Here is a 23379-nt window from a genome sequence, read left to right on the forward strand (position 1 = left end):
CTTCCTGCCCAGCACAGCTGGCCCAGAGTTTTCCTCCCACGGCGACGCTCCTTCCCCACCTCCCGCGGTCCCAGGGGCGGCGGGAGGGTGGCAGCGTGGTTGTGATTGCATGCCCACTCCTGCCAGTGGAGCCTCCTGTTATTTTGTAGTCTTTTATTCATTTTACAGTAAAACGGATTTCCAAGGAATGCACCCGAAAGCCCAACAAGAAAATATGTAGGAAAGGAGGTATGTAGCAAGCCGACCGGCAGAGAGGCACAGAGAGGAAAGAGAGAGAGAGTGAGTGAGAGGGTGCCTGGACGGCCCGCAGCATGCTCCTCCGGCACCTCTCTGTGCCACCACCCAGCCCACGGGCCCTCCGAGCAGCCCACCCTACCACCCCCCACTACCTGCTCAGAGGAGCCCTGTGGATGCTCTGGCCATCTCCGCTCCCCAGCTGGGGGAGCCGGGACCGCTGCCGGCTGGGAGTGTAGGTCTGGGGTCAGGTCAGAGGAGGATGCTCACATTGCTCCAGGCCTTTCAGAACACCTTCTCTTTGGCTGAGCCCTTGCTCCCTCCTTCATCCCACTGGCACCGGCAGCCTCCCAGCCCCTGGATATGAGGGGGAGCCTCTGATGGTGGGTAGCACTTAAATGCACCCATTCCTTAGGGGTGCATCTGCCATTGGGGGTGTACAGACCCACTCAGAGAAGCACCTGTGTGATGGGGGACTGCAGCCCATCCTGGGCTGAGTTCTTCCCCCATTGCATACCATGTCATTTTGCATCCAAAGCTCCTCAGTTAAAAGCATAAAACCTCTCCTGGCTGTGTAAATGCTGCCATGTTCTGCCCCAGCCCATAGTCCTGTCAAGGCTGCTCCCCACTGCTCACACTCCCATGCCTCTGCCAGCGAGGATCTGCTCTCCACCCCCTGGCACAGCATTCTCCCTGAGCCCCAGCCGCCCTGCCGGTGGCTGAGCACCTCCAGTTCAGACACATCTCCGCTTTGCCTTGCCTCCATCCCCAGGGCTGTGTAGGGCTCATCCTGCAGCACTTTGGGGCAACAGGGCCAGCTCAGCCTCCCTTGCCCCAAAGCGATCCTGTGTTCCTGGCCAGTGCCACGGGCCAGGGAGTGGAGATGTGCAAACGGGAGCTGACTCAGCCCCTTGTCAGACACGATGCTTCACCCACCCTGCCGCACAGCCCCCTTGCAGGTGGGGAGAGCCTGGGCTCCTCTGTGCATCCCAAAGTTGGATCTGCAAAGTGGTTGGGCAGCCAAGCTCTTCTGAAAGGCTCAGTGCAGGGAGGGGATGTTTGGCGGGCAGGGGCTGCCATCCTGGGCATCCTGTGGCAGCGGGGCCCCTGCATCCCGGCCTCCGCCTCCCTGTGCCCCTGGGGTTGGCAGGGTTGGCACAGCTGGGCTTGGAGGTTTGGGGAGCGCTTTCCTTCCAGCCATTTCCCCAGTTCTGTTGTTGGGTTTCTTTGCTTTGCTTTTCCTGTTGCTGTCCTGGCTATTCACACGCCATCTCTCTGAGTGCCAAGGCTGCCCCTGAAAGGGCTGGTGCATTAGGGAGTCTCTGCACGCTGCCTCCGGAGCCGGCTGTGCCAGCAATCGCCAGCCACTTCAAAGCGCTTCCTCTCCTGGCCCTCCCACCGGCTGCTGGGGCTGGCGGACCCCCACCGCCCCAGCCCTTATGGCCGGGGCTGGGAAGCAGGGTCTGGGTTACGCTGGAGAGGGGGGACAGTGTAAGGCACAGTGAAACACCTCGGGCGCACTCATCTCCTGGTTTTCCCTCTCCGCCGGCTCTGGGCAGGGTTTCTTTGCAGCCCATCTGCAGTTGCCTCTGGTCACCTCCCCGGGGAGCTGGTGGGGGATGTGCCCTCTGCCCCCACTGGGCTCTGCTGACTCACGGACCAGAGGATCCCCAGTGCTGGCCATTTGGGCATCCAGGCGTGACGTGCCGGGAATTAAAGCACCCAGACACTGGTGCTGCCCTTCGGCTGTAGCGACGGCTCTGGTGGCCGTTGGCTCGAACTGAGTCACTTGCGATGAGACACGGAAGCTCCCCCGCCTCTCGTCGTGTATTCGGAGTTAGTAGTGCTTGGAGTGAGGATAACGTGCCTGCAGTGCTGATTTCCTCGGGCTGCATATCATTTGAACATTGGCTCGTTCTGGAGTATTCTTGATTATTATTTCTAAGGCCACATAGGAGCAGTGTATAAACTCTCCTCTCACAGAGCAGGCAACATTGGTGGTTCAAAATGCCTCAGTTCCCACCTTACTGGAGTTTTCATGATTTCTGCCACCCCTAAGCTCAGTGTATCTCACAGCAGCCAAAAGACTGAGAATTTATCCCTGGAACAGAAAAACGTCCCTGTTTCCCTGCCCAGTTGCCCACAATAATTTCCTATATTGAAATTTCCTACATGCCAGTCTTCTCCATACACATTGGTCCCTTCTCTGGGAGCAAGGCAGGGCAGCAGTGCTTTGAGAATAATTAGCCACGCATGGTGCCGAGGGAGCCAACAGTGCTGAGGCTCAGGTTTTGCTGTGAAAATAATGCTGCCCACCCGAAGAGCACGTACACACACACCCGGTACAGTACTTATGTGTAAAACGCAGCTCTGCCCTTTGCTTTGTGCCACAACACTTCCAGCCTGTGCTTGGCTGTGGCAGGTGCTGGGATGCTTTCCCCTTCCCTTCACCACCAGCCTGGGCAGGCCTTGCTGCAGGGCATGAGGAGGTGGATGTCATTTTTGGAGAGGAAAAGTGTGGCAGCCCTGCACATAGCAGCCCTCCCTGGTTTTTACTAGTGACTGCCCTAATGTCTCTGGCTAAGGCTGTGCAGAGTCCAAATGTGACAGTCCAGTATCTTGCTCTGCTGTGCAAGGGTGACTGGAGCTCCCAGCAGCTCTTGGGCTTGGAATGCGCTTCAGCAGCTCTGCAGGAAAAGCATTGTGGCTTCTCTGCTGCTCTCCAAGAAGCGAACTTGTCTGAGTACCAGCTAAGGCTTCCCTACAGCTGCGCAACTTCTGCAGTGCTCCCTTGCTGGAAGGCTTCTCACCAGCTTCCTGTGAAGCCTGCTGCTTTACAGTGCTGGCTGGGAGCAGACCACCACCCTGGTGCTCCACTTTTGCTTTGGGGAATAATTTGCAAAGGTGAGGGTAGGTGTTTGAGCTGGCCGAGGCAGCAGAGCGTGAGATCATGCAGTGCTTTGATGGAGCCCGTTCAAGGATGGAGATAACTCCTCTGCATCACCCAGGGACCGGGAGGGGCAGGGCAGCACCAAGGTGCACTGCAGTCCTGGAGCAAGGGTTGATGGCTGAAGGGGCCACCCGACCCAGGTCCCAGGGGAGCTGCCCCTGCCCATGGGGTTGTGTGGCAGCAGGTTCAATGGCTGTCATCAGTCCTGGTCCCATTCCTTGTCACTCCCAGAGAAGCACCTGACCCGGTGTGACCACCAGCATGTGTGCCTCTGGGTGCACATGACCATCAGACATGGTGGCAGCACTGCTGTGGGCTCCTGCTCCCTGCGGCACCGTGGCTGCTGCATAGGAGCGGGTGCCCCAGGGAGCTTGCACTGAGGAGGGGGTGCTGGGGCTACCCGCAGCTGCCCTGAGCAGACATTTGGATGTGGAAAGGTGTCAGCTCAGGCTCCTGCTCTTCTCTCATCCACAGCATGCTGAGCGCAAAGACTCCAAGGACCAAGGCTTCTCGGCCTCCTTTATCTCTGTTTGTGCTGGTGTCAGTGCTGTTGGCATGGTTTACTTAAGATAGCATAAATCCGGCATGGATGCCCCTGTTTCAGGGAAAGTGATTTTATTTTTTACTGAACTTGAGCTTGAACCTTCCTAGAGCCTTCAGATAAGAGCGTATGCATCCTCCCTATCGGCCTGAACAATGTCACTTCGCAGTCAGCTTAAAGTGAAGCGGCACAACAGGCATTCACACTGGGTTAGTGGAGGGAGTTTTTGATGGCTAAGGAGAATAAGAGCCATGAGTCCTTTTGGTTTTTCCAGCTGTGAATCCACAAGCTTAAAGCCATCCCCATGAGAGTAGGTGCTATGGGGCTCCGCGTGGTGGCCTTTGCCAGTGCAGAAGATCTCCTGGGATGGGTGTCCTTGAACATGGCAATAACCAGTGGAGGGAGGTAATGGAGCAAAGTGCAAGGGATGGGTGAGGGAAGTGAATCTGTAACTGCTCTCATGAGCTGTGAGGCATTGGTGGGTTGTTGTGGAGGTGAACAACATAGCAAGAGGCAAAAAGCCCACTTGGCCATAGCAGCCTTTGTTCACCATAACCCCAGCCACCCTGGCGCCTTCCTGCCAATGGGGACGGCTCGTGCTTTGCATCTGCCACACACATGTCACTGCTGTTCCCCTTCCCCCTGGCCTGCATTAACACACTCCTGCTTTGCTTAGCTTCCCAGCACTGCTTTCTACTGTCCCTTCTGCAGTGCGTGAAGCTCAGGTTGCTTTAGGCTTGTCCCAGCAATCCCTAAGCTCCGGGGCAGCAGTCTCCAGCTGGATCCCTCCCTGCTCAGCCAGGACAGTTGCTCACATAACAGGGATGTTGTCCACTGCCCTCTCTTACAGCCTGACAGCTCCTCGTAGACGATTCCTCCATCCCTGTCTGCATGGAGACCTTTGTCCCCTGAAGGGGATCAGGGTGGAAGGCTGCAGCCCAGCTGGTCCCGAGGCTTTAACAGCACCAGGGCCCTTGGCAGTGGAAAGGGATCTCCAGCTGCCTGTGATCAGCTTCCCAGCTCTGAAGCATGATGCGGATGAAGGCTCACTGCCTGTGGTCTTCATTAGAGAAAAATCCCTATCCCTGAGCAGTACCAAGGAGGTTGGCGCATAGCACCAGTTAGCAAATATTGCATGAATACTTTGTCATTTAAGTGCTTTCTGGGCTTGCAGCTCTTCCTAATGAAGATGCAGTAGGTCAAGCTTGCAGGCTCCTGCAAACAAGGCTGGGCAGCTGCACGCACCTGGCCAAATGTGCAGCTGGCGGGTGGACTGGAGAGGGAACGCGCAGGAAGAATGCAGCAGGAAGGAGGGATGCTGGGGCTGGGGTGCTGGAGTGAGAGGTGGCAGGGATGGGGGTGGTGTTGCTTGAAAACAGAATTATGTGAGGCACTCAGGGGATGGCTGGGTGGCGAAGCAGGAGGTGAGGAGGCAGGGCTGAGGCATGGAGGGGCTAGGTCAGGAGGTGAACTCTGACTCAGAGAAAATCAGGATGACTCTGGAGACAGCCGATCCATCCCTGCCCTGGGCAGGGGCAGCTCTACCTCACCTCTTCCTGGCAGTGTATCTCACCTGGTCTTAAACACCTCCCCAGGCCACCTCTTCCAGTGCTTTCCTGCCCTTTCTTCCAGGAAGATTTTTCTTCTTGTCCAGCTTCAGCCTGCCTCATGTAGTTCTGGGGCTGCCTGTGCTCTGTGCAGTGGAGAGGGAGTTGCTCTTCCACCTCACCACCTTGCAGTGGCCTTTCATGTGTCGGGATGCTGCTGTAGCTCCCATCACTCCTCTACTCCTGGATTCGCGTGTCCCAGCCTCCTGCAAACTTTTCTTGCCTCCTGGATTTTTCTAGACTTCTGGTCATTGTTCCTCCGGACTTTCTCCAGCAGGTCATGGCTGCTTAAGGTGTGCAAGGCTCTTGCCCTGATGGAGCTGCCCCATGGCCATTTCAGACCTCTCACTCCCCCATCACAAATTCCTTTTAAATTCAAATCCTGCCCCCCTCCATGCCGCCATCTCTGTTATCCTCTACCTGTGTCACCTGCGGGATCCCACTCCCAGACTGGCAGTGAGGACAACTCCCTGATTTTGTCTTCCTGTCCAGTTTCATGCTCACCTTGTCATAGTTTCAGCCAGCCACAGGGCTGTCCCTCGCTTGCAGAAGCCTTGCTGGAGGCCGTGCAGAACCCTTGCTGTGGTGGTCATGGGACCAGTTGGTGACAGCAGCAGGGCCTCGGCATCAGCAGGGTGCCTGGCAGGACTTCAGAGCCCTGCATGCCTGGGGGAGGTCGCTGGGCAGCACGGGCACAGCGTGAGCAGGCCTGCCCGGGGGAAACCCTGCTGTCAACCCTGAGGTCACTGTCACCCAGGGAACTTTTTTGGTGCAGGCATTAGGGAGCAGACAACCACAGGTGCTGGTCTGCAGCTCTAAGGGAATAAGGAGAGCACAGCCTCTTCCTGAAATTCAGGGCTGCAGGGTGCAGGGATGGCACCACTCGGCTTTGTGCCCACAAAGGCACGCAGCCCTTTGCAGCAATGGGGTCTTGGTAGAGGTCTGCACTGCGTCTGCTCCCTGCCAGCCCACAGGCCACCTTTCCTGGCTCACACCAGCTGCATGCAGTTTGGGAAGTGCTGTGCTCAGCACACACTATCCGCAACAGCATCCCACAGCTCAGGGCTGGGACTGCTGGCCTGGCCCATGCCCTGGCACCATGGATTTGCTAAGGGCCGTGCAATGACTGGAAGGAGTTCAGGACATTACAGAAACTGATATTTTTAGGGTTCTGCCTTGGTCAGGGCAGGCTGGTTGGTGCCTTTGCAATCGTTGGTGAACCATGCAACTAGTCTTTTAAGAAGGTGGTTGGTAAAGGAGGGAACCAATCAGTGCAGGGAAGCACTCGTCATGACGGCTCCCTGCAGTGTGCCGTGGTGGTCTCGTGCTGCGGCATTGGTGGTTTGCGGCCTAGCCATGCCAGGCACAATAAGGGGCCATGCACCGCGTGGGGGTGATGGGCAGGATCCCAGCTGGTGGTCGGTGGCCACCCAGGGCAACCCCTCACCTGGGTTCTGCTGGTGGCAGGGGACGGTTGCCCCCAGTGGCAGCAGAGCTGGGAGCAGGGCTCCTGCTCGCACCTGGGTGGTAGGAGATGGAGACTTGCCCCGGCACAGGGAGCCAAGGGTGCGTGTGCAGGCGACGGCCAGGCTGGGATGCAGGAGGATCTGCAAGTGCTTTGAGAGGCTGGTCTGCCACCGGTGCTGATGCTGCCCCAGGCATGCTGTCCTCCTCCCTGCCACCCCGGTGCTCCCCGGGGAGGATCTGGGAAGGGGTCCAGGTGAAGCAGCATCCTGGCGCAGCTCCCAGGGCAGTCCTGCCCGCGCCCTGTGCCACCCTGGCTCTGGGAGAGGTGCAGTGTGAGTAGCCAGCAGTGCTGTGGGGTGCAGGCCTGGCCCCACCGTCTCTGCTATCATGCTATTTTTGAATTCTCTTTTGTTTTTTTTGTTTTGTTTTGGTTTTTTTTGTTTGTTTTGTTTTGTTTTTGTTTCCTCTTGTTTTCCTTTTTGTTCTGTCTCCTCGTGTTTGGTCCCTAGGAGCCAGCGCTAAGAAACAGGGCGAGGACTTAGCGGATAATGACGGTGATGAAGACGAAGGTATTTCTGTGCTCGAGGCTGCCACTGCATGACATGCAAAGCAACTCCGTTTGCCCGCCATCCGCTGCCATCCCCAGGGAGCCCTGTGTGTGTCCGTCTGCTGTGCCAGGCAGCTGCGCGGGGTGGGGGGCAGGCTGGCCGGCTGTGCAGGGCTCCCAGGCCCTTCCCTTCCCTAGGACGGGGGGAAGCTTATGGGGTTTTTTTTGCTTCAGGAGAAGTTTGCTCCCGCTCTGCTTGAGCGAGGGCAGGGAGGAAGCATGGCAGCTTGGGAGGAGAGGAGCCCTCGGGCACCTGGGCCCATTTCACCCCGAGCCCGGTCACATCCCACCTCCAGCCTCATCCCTCCAGAGTCGGTGACATGCAACTGGGAGCCAGCAACCTCCCCCTCCACCCTTGCCTGGCCCCACCGTGGGCACCACCACAGGGAGGCCATGCCAGCAGCTTGGCACCTGCAGGGTACCTGGCTGTGCCCAGGAGACCCGAGGTCTGCTCGGACATGGTTTCTGTTAAGTTGTCTCCTTCGCCACCCAACATGAGCGAGGTCTTGCTTGCAACCAGAGCATCAGCACCAGCCGAGGCAGAGCGGGTGGGCTTTCAAACAGATGTGATTCTAGGTGTACACCAGGGCTAAGCAAACTGCAGAATAAGCTATTTTTAGTAAAATGAAGTTGTTCATCTGCAGGGTGTGGAGTCAGTGTGTTTGGCTGTAGGGACATGAAGAGGAGGAAGGGTTGGCCAGAGTGCAGCCCTAATGTGCTAGGGACAGTAAAACCTCATGGTGTGCAGGATTCCCAGGGCAGCTCGAGCACAGCCTGGCAGATGGCATTTAGGATCTGGGAAACAGATTAAAAGCTTTTTCCTTGGCAGTACTAAAACCCCATTGTTTTCTCCCACTAACCTGTGCCCCAGGATCTCTTGTACCAGGGTGTAAACTGGCATTCAGCCTAAGTGACTTTGTGCTAAATCCCCACACACTAAAATGTGCTGCAGTGATTAGAAGCCATTTATTCCCTGGTACATCTCTGCATATTGCTGCCATTCTGCTGCAAGGATGTCCCTTTGTGTGTCGGTGGGAGCATGTGGCAGGAAGGAGAGGACATGGGCACAGGCACCGATGTTCCTGCCCTTCACATTTCAAGAAGGTGGCCCTGGGAAGAATTGTCCTGCCATAGCTCTGCTGCATGGGCAATGTCTGTCCTGGAGGAGCTGCGAGTGCTTTTTGCTCCACAGGTCTGTGCATTTGCCTCACTGCATCCTGGCGATAGGAGAAGAGCTGGCATAGGTTTTGCCATATCCTCATTCTTCTGGAGGGAAGAGGTTTTCTATATGGAAGGGAGGCCGCCCTTAGCTATGCCGGTGGCCACAGCTGGAGGTGGGGATGGCCAGAGGTACCAATCAGCCTGCCCTGCAGCCTCCTGTGATGGGCAAGACACAGAGAGGAATGGACATGGGCAGGGGTTAGGTGGGTGTGAGGGAGCATGTCCACACTGGCCAGGCATCCCCACTGAGTTGGTGTGGCTGTGCCCTGGGAGTCCCAGCCCCATGGGGACTGTGGCAGGGGCTGGCTGCCAGGACAGCACGGTGCACCAGGTGAAGGAGGCAGGCAGGGAGCAGCGGCTGGCTGGGACAGCCCGCCCAAGCAAGGTGCTGGGTGCGGGTGAGCACGAGGGAAGGCAAAGTCCATCAATGGTGGCTTGCCAGCCCAGGAGAGGGCTGGGCACTACAGGCATGTGGGACCTGGCACTGTCACCCGATGGGTGCAACCACCTCTTCCATGTAATGTGGGTGAGATATACCAGGAGCCGAGCACAGCTGTTCTTCCCTCGTGCCCCAGCTCGGCTCCATGAGGGATCTCAGGCCACTGGAGCAGAAGGGGCAGAACGTCCCCTGGACAGGGCCAGTTGAGAGAGGGAGTGTGGCTGCTCTCTGTCCCCTAGGCTCCCGCAGTTCTTCCTCCCCAGCCCTCGGGGTCCCATTCCCCATCCTCACTCCATGCCTCATGCCCTGTCCTTGTCCGGACACCGTGCTCACCTCCCTGACACGCATACGTGCACACACTGTCTGCCTCATCACCATGTCTGTGTCTGGGCACTGGGGTGCCATGGGTTCATATCCAGGCAGCCGGCAGGTTTCTGCCTTCCCAGGGGGATGGGAAGGGGGGGTTGGAGAGTCAGACATTGGAGCACCCACCAGTGCCCCCCTGCCTTCCAGGTCCTGCACACCTCCATCCCTGCCCCCCCCCCACAATGCCAGCTTCCAGGACTCCCCGGAGCCAAGGGTTTGGGTCCAGCCAAAGATGGGACATGGGGCTGCATCCCGGGGCTGGACTCTGCAACTCCCACCTGCAACAGAGATGTCACTGGTCTGGCTCCCACACGCAGCCAGAGCCTGGTTCTGGGGAAGAACAGCCAGGTCCAGCCAGCATCTCTCCCTGCATGTGCTAAGACCCCCCCAAGGGGACAGCAGTGTGGGGACAACTGCCGCCACCTGGAGAGGGGCTGGCAGGATTGGTTCAGTGGTGGTCAGCTTTGGGGGTCCACGCTGTGGCCCCCGGGAGAGCTCTGGGTTTGGCTCCTAAGCCCCCTCCCCAGTCCTGGCAGCTGGCATTGCCCTCGTCCTTGGTCTGCCTGTTGGGCAGGGTGCTGTGGCCGTCAGCGGGGTCCTGTGTTTAACTGCCTCTCCTTCCAGACATCCGTGACAGCGGGGCCAAGCCGGTGATGGTGTATATCCACGGCGGCTCATACATGGAGGGCACGGGGAACATGATAGACGGCAGCGTCCTGGCCAGCTACGGGAACGTGATTGTCATCACCCTGAACTACCGCGTTGGAGTGCTCGGTATGGGCTGGCCAGCGTGCACTGTGCCACGAGCATGGCCAGGCAGTGGGACAAGCCCCCATGGCTGACCGGGCTTGAACCAGCTGGGAGGGGGGCATGGGGCCTGGCGGGATGGGGGCTGCGCTGCCTCTGCCCTCCACCCTGGCCGCCAAGTGGGGTGGCACATGGCAGTGCCCCAGTGGGCAGTCGCAGTGCTGTCTGGCTCCTGGCACCGCCCCCCCCCCAGGCTCATTTACACAACCTGGCTTAGCTGAAAGCAAATATTGGTCTGTGGTTAAACAAATAATAAATGTGTTTACCCAGCATCTCCTCCTGAGAGGGCTCAGAACGGTGAGCTGCCAGTGGGTACTGCCTGGCTGGCCCTGGGGACCTGGCAGCTCTCCTTCCCCAGGGCACAGGCTGCCTCCAAGCCAGGTGAGCTGCTGGGACCCCCGCAGCCACCCACTGTGGCCTGGCTGTCTGCAGAGAGGGTCACCGAAGAGTGTTGGGTGCTGTATAGAGGATGATGGCAGTCTCATTTTCACGAGCACTGGTGACCTAGAGTGGCAAAATGGGGACACAGGGTCAAAAGGCAGTGCAGTCCCCTGCCTGCTGCAGCAGAAACCCCAGAGGGCTGGGACACAAGAGATTTGCCTGGAACATCACTGCTGTATCCCTTAGCAGCAGGGAGAACAAGGGGTGCAGATGTTTGGGGAGAGCTCCTTCCCAGCCAAGCTGCTGGCAGGGCCGGCTCTCTTCCTAGCCATCCAACCCACCACGGCGCTCTCCCCAGGCAGCTGGGCTCCCAGCTGGTACCAGGGGCAGCGTATCCCTCTTGACGGCCTCCAGACCTCATAGACTCTTGGGGAAGATGGCAGTTACCTGGTAGAAAATAGGCTTTTCAGTAAAAACAAGCCTATACAAGACCTTTCAGTATTAAAAGTCAGGCCTTTAAGATGGATAGGTTCAAATTTAAAAGACTTAAGTCACAATATGAAATAAGACTTAAACGGTGCCATTGTCATCTCCATTGAAGTGCTGCAGTGTGCCAGGCCAGAGCACCTCTAGAGCCAGAGCAGTGCCAGCACTGCTCCCTGCCTTCTGGGGTTAGCCGCCTGGGTTTTACCTCAGGACCATGGTTTTGGCTTCCTGCTTTGAGTCAAAGCAAACAAAACACTGATAGCTTATCTAGGGTGTTCCCTTTGCTATTGGAAGCATTTCTCAGCATCTTTCTCACCAAAAGCCTTTGTATTTTAAGCTGCAGTTGGTTCCTTTCTGCCCAGCCCACCTCCTCACATTTATAGAGCCTCCTCCAGGCCATGCTAGTCCATGGAAAGCATTGGCTGTGCACACACTCAGCCTGCCTGCAGCCACTGGTGCTTTCTCAGCTTTCCTTGGAGCATGCATGAGATGTCTTGACTTGTTATTAGCACAGGTGGTGATCAGGGTAGGACAGGGCTTTGTGCCCATGACTCTGTCACTGCTTGCAGTTGGCTGGAGAGGGTCTCTGGGGCTTGCAGCTGCACTCACAGCCCTTCACCCCTCTGTGCTGTGCAGAGGGTGGCTGGAGCTTGGTGAAGTCCCTGCTCCAGCTTAGAGCTCACAGCACTCTCTTGTTAGTGAGGTCTCATGCTATAGTGGGACAGGGTCCCATAGAAGCTCCCCTAGGCCTGGGGAAGGGAGGTGGGAGGTCAGAACACCCCCTGCTTCCACATCCCTAACAGGGCTCCCCTTGGCCCACAGGGTTCCTGAGCACGGGGGACCAGGCAGCAAAGGGCAACTACGGGCTGCTGGACCAGATACAGGCGCTGCGTTGGGTCAGCGAGAACATCGCCTTCTTTGGGGGAGATCCGTTGCGGATCACTGTCTTCGGCTCTGGCATCGGTGCCTCCTGTGTCAGCCTGCTCACCCTCTCCCACCATTCTGAAGGTAGGTGCCAGCTGTGCCCAAGGATGCTGCGGCTGCGAGCAAGTGCCCTGCTGATGCTAACCTGGGGAAGGGAGCCCACCCGGGTACTGCCAGCCACCCTAGCAAAGTCAGGGCTGCTTTTTAATTAGTCACTGCTGAGAGCCTTTCCCAGGGCTGGGAAGCAAAACCTCATTGTGGGCAGGGAGAGGCCAGCAGCAGAGCACTTGGGAGCCAGGAATGGAGCTGGTGCTCCCAGTGCACAGGGCTGCAGCCTGGAGCCAGCACCTGGGTGTGGGGAGAGGTGGGGACGCCTCCTGCGGCACCGTGCCCAGGTGCCCAGGCTTGCCCATGTGCAGGTGTGGAGGGCGTGTAGGGCATCATGCAGGGCACTGGGAGCACAGGTCTCAGTGCTAGGAAAGGCGTTCATAGTGGAATAGAGGGGAAGCCAGACCTGAGCCTGGGGAGGGTTGGAGGGCCCCATCTTGTGAGACTGGGAGAGCTGGAAGTGCTGCGACTAGCAAAACACAAGTGGAAGTGATATGACTGATACCTGTAAATATGGCAGTGTTTACTCTAGATAAAGAAAGGAATTATTTATGCTAAAAGATTGTGTTGTCATAAGAGCAAAAGCATGTAAACCACCTGCAAAGACATTTACATTAAGCATGGCGGGGGAGGAGGGGAAAATTAACCATGGGAGTGGAGGTGTTCTCAATAAACTTCCTAAAGGAAATCACAGGAGCAATGCCTGAACTGGACGTGGTCCACAGGGGACCAGCCTGCCAGGGACTTGGTCACAGGGACTTTATATGAGGGTGCAGCCCTCTTCCAGTGCTGTGTCCCCAAGCGTGGTGCAGGGGAGAAGGGGACATGTATGGGCAGTGGACACAGGCATGAATCTGCACATCAGAGGCACACACAAAATTGCACCTGAAGCTGTTGCAAAGAGCTGCAGCCCTGCTCAACAGCCTGGAAACTGCACAGGAATGAAGGAGACCTTCAGAACCTCAGCATAGCTGATGGCATGGCAGAGGGTGTATGGGAGGAGGCTGGTGCTGGCCAGGCTGCCAGCAAAGTTGGGCAGCCTTCTTCCAGCCCTGGGAGCTGTTGATGGACTGATTGCCCCAATATTGAAAGCAGGAATGATCTCAGCCCAGGCTGCTGGAAGGTGGCTGCACCAGCACCAGCATCACAGTCTGCTTGGTAGTATTCAATGTGGAGGTTTGCAGGTGCTGTGGGCAGCACAAGGCTGGTGTAAGCTGTGGTGAGAGGTGACAGAGCCTGTGCTCATGGTAGGGAGTGAAGGGCAGCAGCCTGCTGAGCCCAGACCTGGCACAGGGCTCATAGGATGCTGGCAGTCGACCATGGAGTCAAAGGCAAGCCCAAAACAGCTCTCTTCTGGATTTCTCCAGCTGCCCTTTTGGTTAAACTTGCATGATTCCAGCAAACCACTTGCCCCACAGTGAGCCCACCCCCACGCAGAGACCCATCTGCTGGGCTCTGCTTCCCACTGATGGACCTTCCTCAGGGCCAAGAGTGGGGCTGACCGGCTGCCCACACCTCCACACCCATCCCTGCTGCCCATCAGGGTGCCCAGCAGTTGCAGCTAGCTGCCAGCCTCTCCTTGGACAGGCCAGCGAGCTGAAGCAGAGAGGCTGAGACATGCTACCATGGCCCATGGGATCAGAGTATGCAGAGGAGCACCAGAGCCTCCTGGGTGGTGGGATATCACAAGTGGGCTCTGGAGCCCACCAGTGACCCATGCTCCCTCTGTGCCAGAGCCCGTGGCACAGCCAGCACCAACCCACCCTGTGCAGAGTGCTCCTGCTCTTGGGGCAGCTGCTCCCACTGCTGGGCTCCCCTTGGTGCCCCAAGGACCAGAGGTCTGGAGGATGCTCTGCCCCACAGACCTGACAACAGAGGCATGTCTAGACCCGGTGGGCAGCTGCTTCCCAAAAGCTGACAGCTTGGGCACTCATACATTAAGACCATGGTGGTCCCTGGTCTTCCATGACTGCCCCGCAGCCTGCTGGCTCTGCTGTCACCATTGCTGGTGCCCTGCCATGTTTGAGTAAAGCAGGGAGAAACAAAAAGGCAGGTAAAGCTGAAGTGATCCAGCCCTAGCAGTGTGTATGGAGCTGGTGTTGCTTGCTCAGGACACATCTGTTCTGGGTAAGCTCTTTTCCCTGCCACCCCAGGTTGCTCAGGACACTTGTGCTCAGTCCGTGCTCCTGCGTGAGTGCCCGCTGCTTGAAGCCAGTCCCTCTGTCATCCTGCTTCCCCGTGCCAGCTCCTGAGCAGGATGCTCCTGGGGCTGTTGCCCCATCCTCTTCAGGTGACTTGGACAAATATTAACAGGTATTAGACTACAATGAACTCGAGAACATGGAAAATGTGAGTTATACCTACAGAGCTGCTGCCGATGTTGCAATGCCAGAGTAGGGCAGGACCAGGGCTGCCCTCACTGCTTTTGGGGTTCCTGGGGTAGTATTCCCAGCTACCCAGAGCTGTGCGGGGCAGGCAGCAGCTCTGTAGCCCACAGGAGAAGATGCTTTCGACAGCTAAAGTGAGAGGATGCTTCACTTGTGTTAGATGGTAAATTGAGTAGCGTAGAATGGGTAGATCTTTGCAGACTCATTTCTGAGCAGCGGGCAAGGCAGGGGATGCTCTGCAGCTGCAGGGGCCCATGTGGGGCCATGCCATCCCTGTGTGGATACCTGGAGCTCTGCATGTCCTCCTCCTGCCCTTGTGCAGGCACCCTGAGCAGTGTGGGCACATGGCTGGGGAGTCTTACAAGCTGAAAGCTCCTGCAGAAGGAAAAAGGGTTTTCTCTGCCCATACTGAGCGTGAAAGGCCAGGGAGGGGACGCTGAGTGTAATGCATTTGTGATGCTTCTTAGGGTGCTCCTCTCCATTACGGGAGTGCCTGGGAGGCATGTGAGGATCACAGGGAGGTGCTCTCGGTCCAGGAGTCTCCTCTCTGGGATTGGGTGCTTGTGGCAGGGCAGGCCCCAGGCTGCAGACTGGTTTTCGAGGCAGATGGTGACACCTTTTTGGAAGCAGGACTGTGTGCTTGGCTGCCCAGGTGACCCCAACCGCTTGTACGGACCTGGGATGGAGGGAGCAGCACGGAGAGAGGCTGGGGGTGGATTGGAGGGGCTGCTCCCTGACTTTCCAGCCACGAAAAATACTGTCATGCCAGTATAGCACTTTTCAGGTGACACTAGGCTTTCTGCCACTAAACCCTGCACCTTCGTGCCATGTCCTTTGCTGCCCCATCCAGCCCCAATGCCTGTGGTGTGGTCCCCCTTGCATCGCAGCAGTGCTGGGTGCCTGGCACCCTTGCTGCTGTGGCAGGGGAGGTGCTTCCGGCTGTAAATGCCATGAGACTGGAGGGGAGCACTCGGTCCTGCAGCCAGTGTTGCATAAAAGCAAATGGCCATAAAAATGCCCTCAAAAATACCCCTGCGCTGGAGCACCCATCTCCCTGGGGACCGGGCAGCCAGCTCTAGAGCACAGCAGGGGAACTGCACTAAGATGCAGCCTGCAGACCAGGTGGGTTTGTTTTTATCGCATCAAAATAAAACTCATAGTGATCGAGAGCTATTAATGAAGCTGCTAATTTGTGGCTGCTCTGCCAGGCGCTGCAAGAGGGAGACACTGGAGGCTGGTGCAGCACACGCTGTGTCTGGCTGCTGGGGAGACCCACGTCTCCCCTGCCAGCTTCAGCCCTTGTAGCTGGGTGGATTCCTCACCAACGACCAAAGTGCTGCTTCTCTCTCCAGCCGGCCATGCCGGGGCAGGAGGAGTCACTGCCGGGCAAACCGCTTGTGCTTTGTTTGGCCCATCTCCTGCTCCATGGGGGCTGCCACCCTTTGCTGCCAGCTCTGGGGATGCTCAGACCTCAGCTGGACAAGGCACCCAGCACCCTGCTTTGGGCAGGGCTTGGCCCAGACAATCCCAGAGGTGTTTCCAGTCTCAGCTACTGTGCAAAGCAAAGGGGAAATCAGGAGCTGGCCACAGCCTGCAGCACTGGGCACCCTCTGGCAGAGCCCTGGTCCCACCGCTTGGCTCTGCTGTGCTGTGGCAGCCAGCTCTGCAGGATGTGGGGTGCATTGGGACCCTCACCTTGGAGGGGAACAGGCAGGGAAGGCAAAGCTGCATCTTCCTCCCTGGGGCCCAGCAGGCTGGAGGGCTCTGGGGTGAGCTGCAGCGTGGCAATGCCTCCCCGGGGTGCTTGTTGGGCTTCAGCTGGGTGCTGGCATGGAGGGGGAGGATGTGGCAGGTCTGGGCTCTCGCAGACTCCTGGGTCCTCCTGGGTCAGGACATGACCATGCAGAGACACAGCAAAGGGGCTCCGTCAGGGATGTGACTAGCTGTTGGTGACACCAGTTGCCTGTGCTTCCCCAGGCAGGAGCGGGCAGGGGCAGGGCCCTGCCTGGTGGGTCTGTCTGGGAAGTGATGCTGCTGGCAGGCAGCAATAGCTGCTGCTGGGACAGCATCTCCTGGGAGCCAGGGAACTCCTATCCTGGCTCTTTGGCACGTGGATGATGGTGCAGAGCAAGCAAACCCATGGCCAGTCTCCAGCCCGTAGGCTGGGTACAGCTTTCTAGGGCACCAGGAGGTGACAAACAGAGCTTGTGACTTCTTTTTGTCCCAGCTCATGGGACTGTACGTCAGGTACTTGGCAGAGCGGGGACTGTGCGTGCAGACAAGAGCTATGGACATGGTGGCCGGGAGCCAGGAGCCTCCAAACACTTCTGCTGCGGGATGGTGCATGCTCCCCTGCAGAGTGGCATGGCCTTGGCTGCACAGAGTGTCTCACACAGGCACTCTGCATTTCAGGGGGCCAGGGGCAGCCCTGTGGCCACCACACTGCTGCGCCAGCACTATTCAGGGACTGCCTGAGACAGTCCCTCACAGTGAGCAAGTGCCAGGGTCCAGCGGGGGTGCAGGCAGCACTCAGGGTGCAGGAGAGGGCTGGCTGGAGAGCAGGGACCCCAGGATGCACCCTGAGCCCGGCTGCCTTTCACTGCCCCGGAGGCTCTGCTTCCTCACCGCCTTTTGTATTCTGAGCACAAGTGCCATTGACATAGGGCTGGAGCACAGCCACACATTCCTCTGCCTGGGCCAGGGCCTTTGTGGCCCCGTTTTCCAGGGCGAAAGTCCACTCCCTCTGTGTTCCTGGTGGCAGAAAGGCCCTCTTTGTGCATCTGGCAGCGTGCTCCTGTGGGGCCGGATTGGCACCAAGCAGCCCCAGCTGGGCAGGAAGTAGCAGGGAGGGGGACGAGGGGGACCCTGACAAAGCCGTGGGGTGGGACATGCAGGGTTAAGTGTCCCCGAGCAGGCGTTAACCCTCCCGCTGCTGCCAGCCTGCAGCCTGGCTGCTCAGTGAAGCCAGCGCCACCCTGGGCTGGAGGATGGCGCTGAGCTGGGGGCAGCGTGTGCCCCTCAGGGGCTCAGGCAACACGTCCTTGGGGTGGCTGGGACAGCGCAGGCTGCTCGCTAAGGCCAGGCTGTGATACAGCTATGGCCCCTCTCCTCCCCATGCTAGGACAAAGGGATGCTGGGACAAAGGGATGCTGGGCCATCCCCTGCAATGGGATCCCCGGGGAGCACAGCAGCCCTTGGTTGCTGCCAGGAGCACCCACTGCATGCCCAGCTGTCACCCTGCCACCCTCGTGGTGGCCCTGAGCTGAGCCCCTTGTGCGAACCCAGCTCAGGGGGGAGCTCAGCCCGGGGTCAAGACCCGGTGTGGGCTGGAGCACAGGGTCCTTGCAGAGGTCCAAGGGCATCGATGCCTTCTCCACCCTGCATCCTGCACTGCAGTGCTGCGGTGTTGGAACAGCGCTCACCCTGCTGCGAGCTTTCTCTGCTCCTTGCCTGTCTTGCAGGTCTCTTCCAGAGAGCCATCATCCAGAGCGGCTCTGCGCTCTCCAGCTGGGCAGTGAACTACCAGCCTGTGAAGTACACCAGCATGCTGGCCGACAAGGTGGGCTGCAACGTGCTGGACACGGTGGACATGGTGGACTGCCTGCGGCAGAAGAGTGCCAAGGAGCTGGTGGAGCAAGACATCCAGCCGGCTCGCTACCATGTGGCCTTTGGGCCGGTCATTGATGGGGATGTGATCCCAGACGACCCGGAGATCCTGATGGAGCAGGGCGAGTTCCTCAACTACGATATCATGCTAGGGGTCAACCAGGGCGAGGGGCTGAAGTTTGTGGAGGGCGTGGTGGACCCTGAGGACGGTGTCTCAGGCAGTGACTTTGACTACTCAGTCTCCAACTTTGTAGACAATCTGTACGGCTACCCCGAGGGAAAGGACATCCTACGGGAGACCATCAAGTTCATGTACACAGACTGGGCCGACAGGGACAACCCTGAGACACGTCGCAAGACTCTGGTGGCCCTCTTCACTGACCACCAGTGGGTAGAGCCATCGGTGGTGACGGCCGACCTGCATGCCCGCTATGGCTCCCCCACTTACTTCTACGCCTTCTACCACCACTGCCAGAGCCTGATGAAGCCTGCGTGGTCCGACGCGGCCCACGGGGATGAGGTGCCTTACGTGTTCGGGATCCCTATGATTGGCCCCACAGACCTCTTCCCCTGCAACTTCTCCAAGAACGACGTGATGCTCAGCGCCGTCGTCATGACCTACTGGACCAACTTTGCCAAGACCGGGTGAGTAGGGGTGGGTACTGTGCATGGGGGGTCTGCACTGACTGCAGCTGCACCCCTTGGGACCATGCTGTGGTGGAGGGGGGTGTCACGCCTGGTGTGGGACACTGAGCCCCCCATGCCCAGAGGTCCGTGTGCTGCACCTTCACTAGGGTCAGGTCATCAACCACACAGTGAGAAGCTGAGAGTGCAGCCAGCCCCCAGGACAGGACCCAGCCAAGCACAGGGGTGGGGAGGTTGGTTGGCCATGGTTATCATGGGTGAGACTTGACCCAGAGTTGGGGTGCTTCCCAGCCGTGCAGGACCTTTTGCCAGCCACCACTGGCAAAGGTCCCCCCAGCCTCCATTCTCTGCATCCGGCTCTCCCTTCTCGCCTCTCTGGCTTTTCCCAGTGCTAGTTCTGTTTTGCCTGTGTATTGCAGGGACCCCAACCAGCCGGTGCCGCAGGACACCAAGTTCATCCACACGAAGCCCAACCGGTTTGAAGAGGTGGCCTGGTCCAAGTACAACCCCCGTGACCAGCTATACCTGCATATCGGGCTGAAGCCACGGGTACGTGACCACTACCGGGCCACCAAGGTGGCTTTCTGGAAGCACCTGGTCCCCCACCTGTACAACCTGCATGATATGTTCCACTACACCTCCACCACCACCAAAGTGCCGCCGCCCGACACCACGCAGAACTCCCACATCACCCGCCGGCCCAATGGCAAAATCTGGACCACCAAGCGCCCCGCCATCTCACCCGCCTACAACAGTGAGAACGGGAAGGAGAATTGGAGCCCAGAGCAGGAGGCGGGCACCTTGCTTGAGAGCCCCCGTGACTACTCCACCGAGCTGAGCGTCACCGTGGCGGTGGGGGCCTCCCTCCTCTTCCTCAACATCCTGGCCTTCGCCGCCCTCTACTACCGCAAGGACAAGCGCCGGCAGGACACACACCGGCAGCCCAGCCCCCAGCGTGGCGCCGCCAATGACATCGCCCACGCGCCCGATGAGGAGATGCCCTCCTTGCAGGTGAGCCAGGGGCACCATGAGTGTGAGGCTGTGCCACCCCATGACGCCCTGCGCCTGGCCGCTCTGCCCGACTACACCCTCACCTTGCGCCGCTCTCCAGATGACATCCCGCTCATGACCCCCAACACCATCACCATGATCCCCAATTCGCTGGTGGGGCTGCAGACCCTGCACCCCTACAACACCTTCACCGCCGGCTTCAACAGCACAGGGCTCCCGCACTCACACTCCACCACCAGGGTATAGCTGCCCGCCGCTGGCCACACGCATGCACGCACGCACACGCACGCAGCAGACACTGGCAGAGGGACCAGCGGGGCAGATGGAGCCCCCGGACAGAGGGGCAGCGCCCATGGACAGTGTGGCACTGAGCCCGGAGACCTGCAGGGTCCCGGCACGACCGGATGCCCTGCTCTCCCCCTGGCGCTTTCTTTCGTTCCTAGCTAATTTTTGAGAAGTGCTTTGACTCTCCCGGCTTCTGGCTGGAGGGCCCCGTGGGTCACCCCGGGGTGCCAGTGGGGTGCAGGGGTGACATAGCATAGCCCCTGTGCCCATGCTCTGGCACGGGCAGGCAGGGGAGGACCTCGCTGGCAATGGCCACGGGGCTCCCCACACCGGGCTATGCCTCCCCGCAGGGGAATTGCATCCCCAGTGCTCTGCCCGCCGAGCACCCCAGGACTGATGTGGAGTAGGGCCAGGCATCCCTCTTGGCGAGTGCCTGGGCATCCCCAGGTGGCTTGGCATCCCGAGTGCCCTGGAAAAGGCTCCTTCACTGTGTTGAGAAGTGGCCCTGGGCCATGGTGCTATAGGCAGAGGGAGCAGGCAGGGTCTGGGGACCCGGCCTCATGCTGGGTGCGGGCACTGGGGCCAGTGCCGGGGCTTGAGGACCCCGGGAACCCTGGGAGTGGGGTCCTGGGCTGGAGACTTGGCACCTCTGCCCCTCTTTGCGCTGCAGAGAATCTCTTTTGTGTCAGTCGTTTCTCTTTGCAGAGACGTTTTTTAAGCAGATCTTTAGTTCTTTACACACTAACGGAGTCGCCGCGTTTTGTCCTTTGTAAAGATTTTAAAACCAAGTGTTCTTGATATAAAATAAAAAGCCAGTTAGAAGCCAGCGTGTGCGCGCGGTGCTGGCCCCCCGCGGCCCCCGCCTGCCGCGGGCGGGCACCAGGCAGGGCACTGCCTCCTGCGCTGCAGGGCCGCGCTCTTTTGTATTTTTTGATATTCTCCCTCCTCTGTTGCCCATGCCCATGTATCTCAGCCAAATAGCCTACCCGACGGCCCGCCCGCGAGCACCCCCTGCCACGGCCCACCCCGCTGCCATCACCAGCCAGTGCCACCCACCCAGGGCATCACCCACTGTGAGCACTGTCTGCCCACCCCCATCAACCCAGGGCATCACCCTGGCACCGTGTCCCAGTGGTCCCCACCCTGCCCTGCTCCCCCAGGAGCATCCCATGTCCCTTCACCACTAGCCCAAGGCCGTGCTGTGACCTCCGTGCCTGTGCCGCTGCCCGAAAGCAGAGCCAGCAGTTTGCAGTCTGTGGCAGGGGTGGGCAGCACTGTGGGGCTGGCAGGAGCAGGGTGAGCTGCGCACCAACAGCAACTCTGCCTCCCACCTTGCTCCCACTGGGGCCTTTCCCCCATTGCGGGGTGACCCCAGCTCTGGTGTCCAGGGCATGCGGCCAGGATAGATGCCTGGGCAGGTACTGCTCGACTGGGGGTGATGCAGCCTGCATGGGGCTGGGAGCTCCTGCCCCAGGGCTGGGGCACCTGCTGGGCTGGTGGCGGCCACTGAACCGCATGTGGCTGCGGGTAGCGAGGCTCAAGGCAATGGGCTTCAGTGCAGCTGGGCGTGGAGAAGGAGCTGCCTGGGAGCCCATGTGGGGCAACCCAGTCTCAGCCCCCACAGTGGGCGCTGGCACCCAGGGCCTAGGGAGGCAGGAGGAAGGGACAGGTCCTTGTGGGGACACCATACCTCGTCCCTGTGCAAGACGGTCCGGCTGGCAGACGCTGCCCATGCTGGCGGCCGTGACGCACCGGTGCCGGCTGGCCCTACTGCCTGGGGCCAGCACACCCCCGGCCCTGCACCCTGCCCTGGCCCCTGCCCCCACCCCAGGCAGGGCTGAGGGTGAGGATGCTCGTTGGAGAATGTATTTATACCCTGTCACCCGCGCAGAGTAACAAATTCCAAATAAAACAGAAGTGATATTTTTAATAGTGGTGTGTCTTGCCTCTTCTTGGAGCATGCAGGGGCCGGGGGCTCCCAGGCTGGGTGGAGTGGCCCTGTGCTGGCTCAGAGCCACCCTGACCATGGCCATGCCTGCTGGCAGAGGGTCCGGATGGTTCCCACGTCCCTGGCACCCACCCCACAGAGGCAGCAGGAGGACCGCGGTATCACCCCACCAGGTTGGGGTGCCGGACCCCCAGTGCCACACGCATGCAAACCAGCACCATGCGACCCAGGATTGCCAACACTGGGTGCCACAGCAGGGGGGGTCCCCGCATGCCCCTAGCACTGCCGGGCCTCCCCCCCAGCACTGGGACCCCATGTGGGACCTCATCTGCCCCACAGCCCCCTCCCACCGAACTCCCCCTCCCTGTCTTTCCCAGCCCAGCTCCCCTCCCCCTGCTTGCCAACCAGAAAAGCTGCTGGTTTCATTTCTTTTTAATGTAATTTCAACTGGAGTTGCCATGGAAACCAGGCATAGGGCCTGAATCGCCTCCAGGCTGCGTGCAGGCAGCAGAGCCAGGGCCGAGGCCGCAAGCCAGGGGGGGCCGGGGGGGCAGGTGGGAGACAGGCAGGGGGCTGCAGGGGGGCCGGGGGGGGGGGGGGGCTCTGTCCAGCTCTCCCAGGGGCCCATTGCAGCTGCAGTGCCACCGGCACATATCACTCTGCTCAGCACCGTGCTCCAACTCCTGTGCTGGACCCCCCATGGCCCCTGGTGCTGCCCAGTGTGGGGGTCCCACAGCCTCTTGCCAGCCTATGCCCTGTGTCCTGGAGCTGCAGCACATGGCAGGCAGTGTGGGCATGGCCTGGGGGCACCAGCCTGGGATGGTGGCAGGCCCCTCGCCATGGGGCAGATGGAGGGGGTGGGGAAAGTGCCGGAGGCAGGCAGCACGCTGTACCATGTTGTGCTGTGCCGCCAAAGGCAGGGGTCCTGCGGAGTGCCTGGGATGGGTAGCAGCAGAGCCAAGCTGCGATGGGACTCCGATGGGCTGATGGGACTCCCACCCAGGGCACGGGGCTGCTTTCCCCCCAGCTTTTCCATGCTGACAGGCAGAGCTGGTCCCTGGTCTGGTCTCCGGGCAGGGGGAAGGCTGCCCACCCTGAACCCTGACCTGCAGCCCCATCTAGCACTGCCCCAACTGCTGGCCCCTCTGGTCTGACCCAGGCAGCCCCAGGACCCTGTGAGAGGAACCAAGATGAAAAACCTGTATGAGGCCACCGGGCTGGGTTTCCATGGAAATACGGGTGCTATACAGCACAGCTCCAACTGCAGCCAACTTGCTGAGGTGCGAGCAGCAGGGCCAGCCCTGCCTGGTAGCCAGTGGCCCATCCCAGTGACTGCCCAGTGCCTAGTGCCCTTTTGAA

General features: G+C 59.5%; 1 protein-coding gene across 4 annotated transcripts in view; it reads left to right on the forward strand.

Moving 5' to 3' along the window:
- Nucleotides 1-22002, forward strand: part of NLGN3 (neuroligin 3) — a 42658-nt gene extending 20656 nt beyond the window's left edge. Inside the window, exons 3-8 of one of the 4 annotated variants that reach the window (XM_029997052.1) lie at nt 169-228; nt 7309-7368; nt 10057-10206; nt 11929-12114; nt 17987-18776; nt 19196-22002. In XM_029997052.1, the coding sequence (XP_029852912.1) occupies nt 169-228; nt 7309-7368; nt 10057-10206; nt 11929-12114; nt 17987-18776; nt 19196-20033 (2084 nt within the window). In that variant the 3' untranslated portion in view covers nt 20034-22002. The remainder of the gene's footprint in view (nt 1-168; nt 229-7308; nt 7369-10056; nt 10207-11928; nt 12115-17986; nt 18777-19195) is intronic. The other 3 variants (XM_029997054.1, XM_029997053.1, XM_029997056.1) reach the window with 3 other exon arrangements.
- Nucleotides 22003-23379: the final 1377 nt, after the last annotated feature.

This window comes from Aquila chrysaetos, chromosome 21 (genome assembly GCF_900496995.4).
Source record: "Aquila chrysaetos chrysaetos chromosome 21, bAquChr1.4, whole genome shotgun sequence".
Classification (NCBI taxonomy): Eukaryota; Metazoa; Chordata; class Aves; order Accipitriformes; family Accipitridae; genus Aquila; species Aquila chrysaetos.